Source organism: Teleopsis dalmanni, chromosome 2 (genome assembly GCF_002237135.1).
Source record: "Teleopsis dalmanni isolate 2A chromosome 2, ASM223713v2, whole genome shotgun sequence".
Taxonomy (NCBI): Eukaryota; Metazoa; Arthropoda; class Insecta; order Diptera; family Diopsidae; genus Teleopsis; species Teleopsis dalmanni.
Genome location: NC_051847.1, coordinates 180534793 through 180548159, shown reverse-complemented (window position 1 = coordinate 180548159; position 13367 = coordinate 180534793). Strand labels below are relative to the sequence as shown.

Sequence of the window (13367 nt, the reverse complement as noted above, 5' to 3'; positions counted from 1 at the left end):
TTTACAGCTTGGCGTGAGCTAAAGCTGTCTTTAAATTTGCGCTCTATACGTCAATGGTTAATCTTTGAACTTACACCCGCTCCCGCTGTACATGTCTTCTTCAATGCTTCTTTGTAATCATGTAAGTGGTTCTACTCTTTTTAAACTCAGTCCACTCAGTGAACTACTGACGTTTAAATTTTTTGTTGTGCTGTAGCGGATCACGCTTCTTTGTTTCTTTCTTTGTTATGCATATTTTAATCTAATAATCAGAATAATTATAAGCTTGAAACTCAGAGGATTGCTCTTCTTATTTGTTTATAAGTCGACATTTGGAGACTAACCATCCGTAATAATAGTTACATTATAGCACCGTTGTCGAAATAAGAGTGTAATTAGCGTAAAACAATTGTTTTTCAACGGTTCCTGCTGTACCGAAGTTTTGGTAACTATTGACACTATTCTCTTTAGAGAGTAAAAATAAGTAGATTATTTATAAAAACCTGTCACAACATGGCTTATTTTACACTTGCATCACGGTATATCATTTATAGTGTCTATAAATATAACATATATTAAAAAATATCTTTCTTTTATATAAATTATTTTTATTTAAGTATTAGTTTTATCAGTTGCTGTAATGATATAAAAGTTATAGTATTATGGTATTAGTGTTTCCCGACTTTTTAATACAATATCTATCAGATGTTTTTATTTAGGTATTTTTGCTTTATTTACGTTTACTGCGTACAGTTGTCCAGCCAAGTTCTGGTTCCACAAAATCGTCTTGCTGTTTGCGAGTTTGAGACCGTGTCACCCGGCTAGATGTGGCTGCTTCATTGTCGTCAGAGTCATCGATATCCATTTCTCCCTCATCGGAGCTGCCATCATCTTCATCAGTGGAAGAGTCTTCACCCGCTATGGGAGTGTATGCAATTTTGACATCATTTCGTAACCATTCTTTACAATTTGGCAATTTTTTCAACTCATTTTCGACACTTTGGTATTGGTTCTGTAGACACATCTGTTTATAGCGTAATAAATTACGCGAGATTTCTAGGGAGATAATGAATGATTGTATTAAAATCCCACTTAATTGGTTTACAAAATGTACCTTGTATAGAATTGTCATCACACAGCGTATTGAATTCTTGATCCATCAATTCCTCTATAACAGCTTGGAGCTCACCTTGTGTAATATTTTCATTACCAACGCAATATTGGTAAGTGTAGTCCATTATTTGTATTGCTACCTATAATTATTTATTTATATAAAGTACGTCTTAACAGGTACATGAATTACGACTATTACCTGTTGACCATTACGTCCGCCCATGCCATGTTCTACCGCTAAACGTAAATTTTGCCAACTATTAAAAATCTTTTCAACAATTAAACGAAAATTTCGTTGGAATTCGTCAACCTGTGACATCTTTGCTCTGCTTGGATTCAAAACAAATGTCAAAAGTGCCTCGCACGTGAATCGCGACAACAACACTGTTGTTTTTGTTGGTGTTTCTGTTCAGGGTTGTTTTAAGCTTGTATAAAACTGTAGGAAAGTGCAAATAATTACATCAGGCGCGCATTTTGTTGTTTTTGGCTTTGAAAGATTGTTGACAATTTTTTACTTTGATCAACAAAATGTCTGAGCAAGATTTGGAAGATATACAATTAGGTGTTGAAGAGGATGAAGAAGAATTGATTACAGCACAAAAGGTAAGGTTTTGGTTAGTTACAAAAAAAAACTTAAATATATTTTACGCTCCTTTAACAAAAGGTGCTTGAATTTTTAGAAACATCTTGGCGCAATGAACTAAATGCACCTGAAATTTTGCCACACCAAAGTGATATGTTGGAATTAATGATGGGTCAAGTGGTGCATATGGAAGAAAATATGAAAGACTTAGATAAAAATGATTTTCGGTATATAACGCATCGTATGGAATTGGAACGAATTAGATACGTTATGGCCAGCTATTTGCGTTGCCGCTTACAAAAAATAGAAACCTATACTCGTCATATACTAAATGAAGAAGCTAATTATGACACTGATAACAAGCGGTTATCACCCGAAGAAACTAAATTCGCACAAGAATTGCATGATAACACCGAAAATTATTTTAATCAAGTGGCGCTGCAATATATGCCAAATATGCAACGTTCCGATGCCGAACAGCGTATAGTGCGGCCAAATGTAATGAGCCATGTTTTTGTTAAAGCTAAAGTATCTGGTAAGTTAGTATTTGCGTATAAAAAAATTTAAAATAGTTTTTTTTCATACGTTCCTTTTTATTTTAGTACCATCTGTGGTAGTTGGCGTAGATGATGAAGAAGTTGATTTCGCAGCGGGTTCCCAGCATATTATTCCATATCAGTTAATAGCCGATTTAGTACAAAAAAATCAAGCAGAACTTATTTAAATGTGACCATCCTTAACGTATTCGCAAATTTTTCATATAAACTTTAGTTTTTATCGAGCAAACACTTTGTTCGTATCGACGAGTGCAGTACTATGCAGTGAAAAGAACGAAGTTTCAAGAAGGAATAGGATGCAAATCATGTTAAGGACCAAAATGTGTGCTTAATGTGTAATTAATTCCAGAAAAAGTTGCCAATAACTATAAAAACTAATTATCGTCACATCTATAAAGTACAAATTAAGTCATATACATATATTTTTATAATTTATATTGTGTATAAATTTTAACTTATATAATTTAGTTGAATATACATACATACAGTGGTGGAAAAATAATAGAAACGAGAAGGTTTGTACTACTTCAAGGAGTATATTTTATTTTTTTGAAATGTTATATGCATGTAGTCCACTGAATATGTTATTTTGATGAGATACTTTAATTTACTTTTGCTGTTACACCTATTTCGGCAGTTTTGGGTTGGAAAAAAAAAATAGAAATAGGTACATATTTTATTATAAAAACAATTCTGGCAAAGTTAATTTATTTGACGCCGGTGGTATTTAAAAGTTTGTAAACAGCAATAGTAGTAACTAATACTCTTGTGATCTTCATCAGAATGGGTCGTAAGAGTCATTATACAGAAATGAAACGAGATATCTTAAATTTAAGAAAGAAAGGTGAATCTATGAAAGAAATTACAAAATTAATGAAATGCTGAAAAAAAATGTGTACTCTGCAAATAATTAAAAAAAAAACAAGAAAACTGAATTCGAAATCGGGGTACCTTTGAAAGGTGTGACCAATTGTTGATTCGGCAAGCTAGAAAAAATCCATTTGTTTTATGAAAAGATCCAAAAAAAAAATAGTTAAATGCAAAAGTAACAAGTAGAATAATGCAAAATAGACTAAAAGTAATGGACTTAAAAACTCATTCCGCAAGAAACATACCTTTTCTCAGCAAAACAAACATATCCTGTAGAATAATTTTTGCAAGAACACATTTCTTGCGAAATAATTGAAATTATGTGCTTTAGTTTGACGAAACTAAAGTTAATTTATGTAGATCTGATGGGAAACCACATGTAAGACGTTTAAAAATTATGGACGCGATTCAAAGTACACAATTATAACAGCATTACACGGTAGCGGTAACATAATGTTATAAGATGCTCTCATCAGGTATTGGTCCAATATACTGGATAAAAGATAAGATGTGCAGAACAGACAACATTCATATATTTATATAAATATATTTCATATATTTAATAACATAATGCTTTTATATGCAGAGGAAGAAAGGCTTTTAAAGTGGAAGTTTATGCAGGATAACGATCCAAAACATACATCTTGAATAGCAAGGTCCAGGTACATGGAGAAAAATATTGCGATATTAGTATGTCTTTCGTAGTTGCCGAGCTTAATTCCAATAGAACATAATGCGAGAATTTTTAAAAACCGAATTTCCAAAAATGGAATATCTGTCGTATAAGGTGCAAATCGAATGGTATGACAAGGGAGAGAGAAAAACGACACTACCATTTCTTTTATTATGAATTGCGGGAAATTTGTTTTTTTTTGTTTAATTATAATTACATATTAATTACTTGGACTACTGTTTTATAAATTTGAAGACTTTAGAAAATAAATATTTTAACAGAGCATATACAAGATAAAGACAGTAATTTAAGCCTTTTCTATTATTTTTTTCATCACTGTATATAATTGCATTTATAATTTTTAACTTAACTTCACTGTACAAATTTGCGTTCATTACTAAGAGATTCTGTATCACTTTTCAGCGTATTAAACATAACACGTTTCCTTGGTACAGGCACAGGAGCATTACTTGCTTGCACAGGCTTACTCTGTACAATCGAGCTGCTTGGTTGTCGTATCGGGGATGCTAAAATTTTCTCCAAGCGTTGTTTAAAATCACTATTGATATTTAGTTTCTCACTTGTAGGTGTTGATGTTATCGCTTCATGTTCTGCAAAACTTTCGTCCGAAGATATAGTTGTTGTCGTTTCCTGCTGTTGGAGTTTGTGCATCACATCCGCTGGTCGTAAGGGTTTTTTGTTTTCTAAAACATGTTCAGCGTTTTGCGGTAATTTGTTAGAGCAAATTTTATCGACAAACTTCTTGATTTTGTTACGTGTAACATTAAAAGTACGATTCTATTTAGTGACGCAAGTAAGTTATTATATTATACATTTCCAAATAGCTCACGATTTACCTGTTTACTCCTCTCTTCCGCTAGATTTTCTGCAATATTCTTCAAAGTGCTTCTTGGTAGATTTTTGGTTTTTAAACTAAATCCAAAAGTCGATAGTTTTTTGTTTATTAACTGTTTGGCATCATCTCTTGTATATTGTTGGGCTTTAAAAGACTTTCTGTAAAATTTTTTAATTATATATTATATATAAGTATGCATATATATATTCACAATTGGTTCTTTATTTTTTATTTTTCAAATCTATAAAATGTAACATTGAACTTGAAGATCAAAATAATTTTGATCAATCCATATCCATTAAGATGGTTTTATTTGTCCAAAAAATTTTATACAAATGGTTCCATTTATCGGAACCAACAACAATTCTTTGTTATTTTAAACCTGGTATAGAATTTCCTATAAAAGCATAAATGTGGTTTATAAGCGGAACCGAAAGTTACTTACCTTTTGCTGTTTTCCTTCTTAATGTTGGCGTTAGCTCCTTTCTGAATATTCGTACTTCTTGGTGAAAGGTTATTATCGTTTGCAGTTTTAGTGCCTCTCTGCTTATTTTTACTTATCTCATCCTCACTTTTACTTGCCTCGCTTTCGCTATTTGAAGTAAGACTTTCGGAATCGTCAGTAGAAACGTCTGTTTGTATATCTTCAGCGGTGTTTAGGTTATCTAAAATAAATTTAATGTTTATGTTTTTAAAAAGAAATTAATTTATTTATTAAATTTAGAATACATATTTCAATAGAACTTTAATGAAAATGAACTTATTGAGTTGTTATACAGTAAATGTAAACCTTCTGTAAGGTGGGTAATAAGTAGGGAATGAGGTTTAGGTAGTGGGTAATAAGTAAGGATTGAGGTTCAAAAGATTTGAAGTATTAGAATTACTGTATATTTATGTAAACATAAACTGAAGTATAATAGAGATCAACTACAAGTAGAATAGTATACTACATACTACAGTTATGTGTCTTCTAAAAATGAGACATATTTAAAAAATACAATATACTGGTGCCACATTTCAAATAAACAGATTTGTGAGCTTCTGATTAGAGTTTCAGCTCCATTACTAAAAGAAAATTGTTGTCTCTCTATACTCCAGTATTATTTTAGATGATAGATTCAACTGCAGACAACTGGCATAAATTACCGCTGGACTCTCATAAGAATGTTAACTTTTGTATCAGGCAAAGTAATTGGTTAAGAAAACGATTAATTCCGATTAAATATTTTACCAGATTGCTAGAGATGAATTGTTTACTCACCTTTAGTTTCCAAATTTTCTTCTTGATCCTTTTTTACTATAGTTTTAATAAAAGTTTCATTACTTTTGACACTTAATGAATCTAAGCTTTCAATATCTTCTTTGTTTAAGTCTTGTTTATATGTAGAATTCATATTCTTTTCCTTAAAATCTGTTTTTGTTTTTACATATATATGCGGCTCGTTATTTTTACTAGTATTTTCGGAATTATCTATTGATTTACGACTACTTTCCACTTCAATGTTATTCATTTTCGTACTCCTTCCATCGTGTTCATGATTAGTATTATTTGATGACTCCTCATGTTGTATCGATTGACTTTCAAAATTTAAACGCTTAACTTCGTTTTCCAACTCGTATAATTTCTCCCTATAGCTTAATTGGAGATTTTGTACGACCTCTTCTATTTTTTGAACACTTACCATACTAATTTCTTCCATTTTTTGACTTAGTAACCGTTCTAAGTCTTCTACGGTCGGTGAGTTTTGTTCTTGTCTAGAATTTGATTTTTCTTCAATAGTATCTAAATTGGTAATTGATTTCCCTATTGTTTGTACTATATCTGCTAGTTTCTCATTGATCTCAGCTATGCAATCTTCATTGTTAGAATTATGTTCTTCACGCCAAGTCTCAATATCTTGTATTTTTAATTGCAGATCTCGTAGTTGTTCTATTTGCTCTCTTACTTCGGTGTCGCTTATAACAGATGTATCATCTGCTTCTTTCACTTCAATTAAATTACTTTGAATGCCAATACTTTGAGTGACTGTGACTTTAGATTCTTGTTCTTCTTTAGCTGGCGATATCTGAACATGAACATTTTCTTTAATGAGCTCCTCACCACTGGTTTTAACGTTTTCCTTCTTTCGCTCTCTAATTTCTTTCTCTGCTACGTTCAAACGTTCTTTCAGTTGTTTTATCTCTAATTCAAATTTAATTGCATTAATTAATTGCATATCATTATCGATGTCTTTCGTGGTAGGCATTGGTTTCTTCTTATCTATGAATATCTTTCCAGTGTTACAATGCTTACGACTGATATGCAAATTAAGTGCCTCATTACTGATAAAATTCTTGGTGCACAGGTGACATGGATAAATAACTTCGTGTATTGCTTCCATTTGTGTTATTTTCTTCTGCAATTGGAGTAATTCATTATTTGCATCGGCGTGTGAAGTTTTTAATTTTGCTAGTTCAATTTGAGATTTCGCATGGGCTTCTCGTAGATCCACTACGGTTTCATCCAAAAAATTACGACAAAATAATAAATATTGAATGGCGAATTGTAAGAATATAAAATATTTTGCAATTCCATTATCCAGAATGTGTGAATTCAATATTGAGCCTAAAGGTGCTTCGGAAAGATGATTTAGCAATCCATCTATTTGTTCCAAATTTTGTTCCCGCAGTACTCGTTCTATTTCGATGGTGCCTTTAAGTTTTTTTTCAACACAATAAAATTAATTTTAATTATTAAAATGTTTTTTTATTAAAACTTTACCTAAGTGACGCCAATCCATGAAGCCATCATTGTAGAGATGTAATTTAAATCCTGCTTCGCGTGCAATTTGCGGAAAATTGTAAAAAAATTTGATGGACATTATAGTTTTTGCATATTAAAATTTTACTATAAACTTATAGAATTGATATAATTTCATTTTAAAGCAAAATGTATTTGTTATTATATATTGGTTGCCAGCGCAACCGTTGAAGTCAAAAATGCAATATTTTAAAGTCACTATGGAAAAGATTTTAAACTGTTTACAGTTTGAGCATCACACTAAAAATATTTTAACATGATTTTTTCTTAAAAATTAAATTGAATAATAATTATGCTATGTATACTAATAATATATAAATGATTGCAATATTACAATAAAAGTTGTATTAAAATGGAACTTAAAGTTAATCGTTAAAAACATAAATGTATAGATTTCTTCTGTTAATTGTTGAAGTATCAGATTGATGGAAACAAGGATCTAAGAACGAAACGGTGAAACTTTTGAAAGTTTTGATAGGTCACTGGCTGATAAGTATCAAAGGTAAAAGTTGAGCATATTTTTTAACCCAAACGGTACAGGAAAGCAGAGAAAATAATTGCAACATTTATTGTGCAAATGTACAAACCTATCAACCTAAGGATTCTGGTATGCAAGTCAACAAATCAATGAGCCCTGTAAATATTCCAATAGTAAACCTGAAATAAATAACATTTTGTAACAATCAAATAAGTCGGCTTTAAATCTATTTTGGATGTGTGACACAAAATAGTGCTTATGCGTTACTGAAACATAACTGGACTCAATCTCTGTTACCTCAGTAACCACAGCAATATCCAAAGCGAATTCTCTTATCGAGTAAAACGCATAGATGTTGAAAGTAATGAAGCGGTTTAATTACTATGAATACATATAATTAATTGACTTAAAAGCTAAGCAACAAAATAATATATGTATTAAGTTGAAAATATTATTCCATAATACACAAAATTGTATAATTGTCCAGTATAGCAAAAAATACTCTGCATTAATTAAGACAAGAATGTAATCATATATTTAACAATTATTTAATATAGCTAAATGTCTATATTTCTATATGCGAGTTTTGGAGTCCTTTACTATGTAACCACATTCAATTGTTCAATTGTTTCTTCGTACAATAAATTTTAAAATGCTTATTTACGATTGCGCTTTATTAAGGCGGAAAGGTTCTTCCCATCGAAGTTACTTGAATCCATCAATATTTTCATTTTGGTACCATCTTTATTCCTGTCAATCCTGTCATGCCCTTACACTCCTTTTTCTTTCATGCCTTGTTGTCGATATTACGATATTAATGTCGAACTGAAATGTTTCGCTTAGCAAAATTAATACTTCCAAGTCGTTGTAACATATATCGTTGCTTCATTCAATATTTTCGATTTGGTTTCTCACGCCTAATAGAGCATAGGGGTTTTTTTAAATTAACAGTTGCTTTAAAATAATCAACAGTATTTGACAGTTATGGGAAGTTCTATTCCAATCAAACTGTCAACTGATAAGTGACAGCATCCCTGTGAGAAGCTGCAGGCTACATCACATAACAGATGTAGTTTGACTTCTCAGCAGGAAGGACGTGCTTGATAAAATAACTGCGATTATGTGATTTATTTTTGTGAAATAAAAAAAATTTTATAAATTATTTTGTGCTAAATTTTGAACAAAATGTGGTTCACACGTTTTTTTTATATTTTAATTTTTGTGGTGGCCGTTAATTCAACACGTAAGCAAGGCTGATTATTTAAAAAAACTAGTTTTTGTAAAATTCTATAGTTTTTCAATCTTATGTATCCCAAAAAATATTGACAAAGAATCCACCCAGGAATTTTTTTTTATAAGTTTGACATTTAAAATAACGCCTGCGCTGTGTGCTGAGCCATTCTCTAAATTTTATTGTCCTGGAAGAGAAATATCAACAGAGCATTTGTTTATGTTTACAAAGAATGTAAACAATCCACAAGTGTTTCTTAAGATTGGATGAGTGGAATGTAGAGATGTTAAAAGATAGTGTCCAAAAGGGGCGGTTAGTAGCACACTACTAACTTATAATATAGATACTTATTAAATGCATTATTATTAAATCTTTAAACTCAATATATACTATATATAACATAAATGCAAATTTTTTGTAAGTAATATTATATTAAATCTTTCAATAGATGTTGTGCATTATAAGGGTGTCTCCACCTAACTCTATACACAACTTGTTGTTGTAGCACAGAATGGTTGTATTGAGCAACATTTAGTTTTTGATTATTAGCAGCTCTGGAACTTAGATTACTCGCTCTTGAACCACTGCGTTCATATATAATATGTATATTTCCATATACATTAAATTAGAGATTAATTGAAACATACAGAGCTGTTTGCCAGCACACTTTAATCGTTTCAATAAAATAATACAATTAGCATATTTAGATTAAAAATAGTTTTAAACTTTAATTCAAATAATTTCTTTACAGCGCCTATAAGTTTTGAAGCTAATCCAGATACAAAACGCCTCTACGATGACTTGCTTAGCAATTATAATCGCCTGATACGTCCAGTGGTGAATAACACAGAAACCTTAACTGTTTGGTTAGGTTTGAAATTGTCCCAATTGATTGAGGTGAACTTAAAGAATCAAGTCATGACAACGAATCTCTGGGTAAAACAGGTAAATTAAATTTTGAACTCCAAGCTATATTTATATTTACCATATATTATAATATATTAAATAATACTTTTTTCCTTTTAAGCGTTGGTTTGATTATAAATTACGTTGGAACCCTGAAGAATATGGTGGAGTTGAACAACTTTATGTACCATCTGAGCACATATGGGTGCCTGATATTGTTTTATACAACAACTGGGATGGTAATTATGAGGTATAGACAATTATATGTATGTATTTATATTTATTTAATTAGTTATATAAAAATTTAAGTAATTTTAGATAAATACTATGCTTTATATATTTTCTTATAAACTTATTGATGAAACAAATATTTTCCAGGTCACGTTGATGACAAAGGCTACACTAAAATATACCGGTGAAGTATTTTGGGAACCACCCGCAATTTACAAATCATCTTGCGAAATGAATGTCGAGTATTTCCCATATGATGAACAGATATGCTTCATGAAATTTGGTTCATGGACTTATAATGGCGCACAGGTGGATTTGAAGCATTTGGATCAGGTGAGTTAGTTTGCAAGTAACTGTTGACGTGTATAGATATGTCGTTCAATTAATTAATACACAAAGACTTAAAAGTACTGTATTTCTTTTAGAGACACGATATTTTTTTCTTATTAACAAAAGTGTCGGAAGGTTCCAGTCGACATATTCTAAAATTTCAAGAATGAAAGACATAGGCACTGTTTATCGTAGTTCTAGTACGTCGAGGTCTAGTCATCGAGGTGGTGCTTTTTGTTTATAACGATGGAATTATTTTTTATATCACTGTTATAATACTTTTATAATAATTGTAGCGCTGTTTAATTAACTGAACTTAAGCTTACCTTCAGAACTTCAATATAAGTATTTTTTTATTAAAGGAGCGTGTCTACCCTCCTTCATCATCTATAATGACATATCTATTTTGATTTCACATACCTAATTATTTTTAGGAGTTAATGTTAAACTGATTTGTTCACTGACAAGGTTGTAAAGTAATCTGAACAATAGCGCGTCTATTTGTTTGGGTTTAGAAAAGTATCATAACAGGTGTTTAGGCATAACTCCCTTTTAAGCCAATGAAAGAGATTATACACACCGGTTACCCAGCTCCATCCTATTCAATTGTGCGGTGTCCCGTTAGAAATGATATTCTTTTATAAACTTTCATTTTGTTTTTATGCTGACCTAAGTGTTATGGTAGGATTTGAGCATGTTACAAAATCTAAAACAATCCCAAATCAATCCCTAATGATGGAGGTGCTATTAATGGCTCATTATTATGTTTGTTGCCTACTTTCTCCTCATGATTAGAAAATCAAACTATCAAAAGATCAACAGTTGTGTAAAATAGTCAGCGAGATATAGTCACGAATATAGCTTTAGAATTAACTATTTTTTGATCTGCCAAATATCTTATCTGCAAATATTCAAGTGATTTAACAGAGCTGATATTTTACTTCATTCTACTTGATTGTATATCGCCTAGTTAAGGATTGGACACTTAATGTATTTTATTTTTGCAGTAGATGGAAAGCATCAAAAGCTACAGTGTCAGACTTTAACCCACTAATATCACCTCTTAAGCATGAATGCAGAAGATTTCACTGCAATGCGGATGTGGATGTGTATTCATTATTAGAATGAATAATTTAAGGGTAGAGATGTGGTCAAGAGGCCTAGACACCTAGAGGTCTAGGTGTATTTAAGGCAGAAAGCATGGGTATGGTACATGTGGACGGCAATTATGTCGAGGGGGGGCGCTTAATGTACTGTCTTTGATTGAATATAAGAATTAAAAAATTGATCAGAGAGTAGACAAATAAAAAATAGCTTGGAATGAAAGTTTTTGATTTTGCTTGCTTATTGAATTTGTATTTTTTATTTTAATCTAAATTTTATACTTTAATAAATTTATAATATAAAATATTCATACTCTTATAATATTGTAACAATTTCAGGTTCCTGGCAGTAATCTAGTGCAAATTGGAATTGATTTAAGCGAATTTTATTTATCAGTCGAATGGGATATCCTTGAAGTTCCTGCTACTAAAAATGAAGAATATTACCCCGATACATTGGAACCATTTTCAGGTATTAAAGGGTATAAAAATTGAAAAGGGTTTAAAGGAAGAAAGAATCACCAAATTAATTCTACGTTAATTGTTAACTACGAAAAGTTACTAAATCTTAAAAAAATCCATTTACTTATTTTAGATATAACTTTCAAGCTAACAATGCGTCGTAAAACACTTTTTTACACTGTCAACTTAATAGTACCGTGTGTTGCTCTAACGTTCCTTACAGTGTTGGTGTTTTATTTGCCTAGCGATTCCGGCGAGAAGGTAAGTTCGTTCCGTATGTGCTGGAATAAGAGTGTGGCATTACTGTTTCCTGTCAGAATTTATTGCATGTCGCTGCTCTAATGTTCGTTCTTTGTATTTTATTGTGTTCTGTTATGTTATTTTGACTATCTTCTTGCTATAAACTAGAAATTAATTTCAATCCTTCAATTTTCCTTATAGAATTTTTTTTTTAATTTCGCTATTGAAATTTAACAAGGCTTTATTCTTCTTATGTTAGTTTTTAAAAATATTGTTTTATAATTTAATTAAGTTTCTCTAAAACTCTATAATTTATGGGGTGCTATTTTATATAAGCAGTTTTTTAAATACAGTCAAACCTCTCTATAACGAATTCGTTAGAGAGAAATTCGCTACAGGTTCAAATATATGAAAATCGCTGTCTACAACAAACCTTCGTTATAGAGAGGAATTCGTTATAGGGACGTCCATTATAGAGAAGTTTGATTCTAATTGTTACTCTTAAAAACAAATACGAATACTACAGAGTTATCCATTTTGTGGTTTTAAAAGTAAATATAAATACAAAATACTTTTAATTGAGATTTCGATCGAAATTTTGTTTGGATCTGGCATTTTTAGCAAAACACAGATATCTTTTCAACTAATTTGAAGTAATTTGATGACCCATTGTTAGGAACAGCTAGATCACAACAATAAAGGATGTTCGTTATCGAAGTGTGAAAAGACATCCCACAAAAAAATAGATAGCTATGAAGTCAACAGTTTTAACTGAGTTTCACATAGCTAAAATAATTAAGACAAGTTTTACAATAATATTAACTCATTCCAAAATTCCAAATATAATTCGTCAGGGATATTGCTTTGTTTACATTATTTCTTTGTTTATAATATTTCGCTGGTCATAAATGTAGAGTAATATATCTAATGAATAATGTTGAGATGTATGACAAAT

The 13367-nt window shown here is 30.8% G+C and overlaps 4 protein-coding genes across 4 annotated transcripts; 2 read left to right on the top strand and 2 right to left on the bottom strand.

Annotated features, from left to right (window-relative positions):
• Window positions 1–608: 608 nt before the first annotated feature.
• LOC119677796 lies at window positions 609–1491 on the bottom strand. Its single transcript, XM_038089315.1, has 3 exons — window positions 1292–1491; window positions 1094–1232; window positions 609–1035 (listed from the first exon to the last, which is right to left on the bottom strand). Exons 1-3 carry the CDS (start codon window positions 1409–1411, stop codon window positions 710–712), a joined length of 585 nt encoding a protein of 194 aa, XP_037945243.1. The 5' UTR covers window positions 1412–1491; the 3' UTR covers window positions 609–709.
• A 30-nt stretch (window positions 1492–1521) lies between these two features.
• Window positions 1522–2640, top strand: LOC119677795 (DNA replication complex GINS protein SLD5-like). Its single transcript, XM_038089314.1, has 3 exons — window positions 1522–1695; window positions 1757–2210; window positions 2278–2640. Exons 1-3 carry the CDS (start codon window positions 1621–1623, stop codon window positions 2397–2399), a joined length of 651 nt encoding a protein of 216 aa, XP_037945242.1. The 5' UTR covers window positions 1522–1620; the 3' UTR covers window positions 2400–2640.
• An 80-nt stretch (window positions 2641–2720) lies between these two features.
• On the bottom strand, window positions 2721–7533 carry LOC119677792 (kinesin-related protein 4-like). The gene is made up of 5 exons (XM_038089312.1): window positions 7393–7533; window positions 5893–7323; window positions 5077–5296; window positions 4633–4789; window positions 2721–4573 (listed from the first exon to the last, which is right to left on the bottom strand). Exons 1-5 carry the CDS (start codon window positions 7490–7492, stop codon window positions 4148–4150), a joined length of 2334 nt encoding a protein of 777 aa, XP_037945240.1. The 5' UTR covers window positions 7493–7533; the 3' UTR covers window positions 2721–4147.
• Window positions 7534–8974: 1441 nt separating this feature from the next.
• LOC119677794 (acetylcholine receptor subunit beta-like 2) lies at window positions 8975–12629 on the top strand. Its single transcript, XM_038089313.1, has 6 exons — window positions 8975–9152; window positions 9892–10085; window positions 10168–10296; window positions 10425–10610; window positions 12050–12182; window positions 12306–12629. The coding sequence occupies exons 1-6, from the start codon at window positions 9095–9097 to the stop codon at window positions 12512–12514; spliced, it is 909 nt and encodes a 302-aa protein (XP_037945241.1). The 5' UTR covers window positions 8975–9094; the 3' UTR covers window positions 12515–12629.
• The last annotated feature ends 738 nt before the right edge of the window (window positions 12630–13367 follow it).

Bases quoted from the DNA above. Each gene is read 5' to 3' on its own strand.
- LOC119677796 (XM_038089315.1), bottom strand. From the start codon at position 1,411: ATGTCACAGGTTGACGAATTCCAACGAAATTTTCGTTTAATTGTTGAA. The intron at 1,233-1,291 runs GTAATAGTCGTA...AAATAATTATAG, and splicing joins GCGGACGTAATGGTCAACAG to GTAGCAATACAAATAATGGA. The intron at 1,036-1,093 runs GTACATTTTGTA...TTATCTCCCTAG, and splicing joins TGATGACAATTCTATACAAG to AAATCTCGCGTAATTTATTA.
- LOC119677795 (XM_038089314.1), top strand. From the start codon at position 1,621: ATGTCTGAGCAAGATTTGGAAGATATACAATTAGGTGTTGAAGAGGAT. The intron at 1,696-1,756 runs GTAAGGTTTTGG...CTTTAACAAAAG, and splicing joins AATTGATTACAGCACAAAAG to GTGCTTGAATTTTTAGAAAC. The intron at 2,211-2,277 runs GTAAGTTAGTAT...TTTTTATTTTAG, and splicing joins TGTTAAAGCTAAAGTATCTG to TACCATCTGTGGTAGTTGGC.
- LOC119677794 (XM_038089313.1), top strand. From the start codon at position 9,095: ATGTGGTTCACACGTTTTTTTTATATTTTAATTTTTGTGGTGGCCGTT. The intron at 9,153-9,891 runs GTAAGCAAGGCT...ATTTCTTTACAG, and splicing joins GGTGGCCGTTAATTCAACAC to CGCCTATAAGTTTTGAAGCT. The intron at 10,611-12,049 runs GTGAGTTAGTTT...TAACAATTTCAG, and splicing joins ATTTGAAGCATTTGGATCAG to GTTCCTGGCAGTAATCTAGT.
- LOC119677792 (XM_038089312.1), bottom strand. From the start codon at position 7,492: ATGTCCATCAAATTTTTTTACAATTTTCCGCAAATTGCACGCGAAGCA. The intron at 7,324-7,392 runs GTAAAGTTTTAA...AAAAACTTAAAG, and splicing joins CATGGATTGGCGTCACTTAG to GCACCATCGAAATAGAACGA. The intron at 5,297-5,892 runs GTGAGTAAACAA...AATTTATTTTAG, and splicing joins AGAAAATTTGGAAACTAAAG to ATAACCTAAACACCGCTGAA.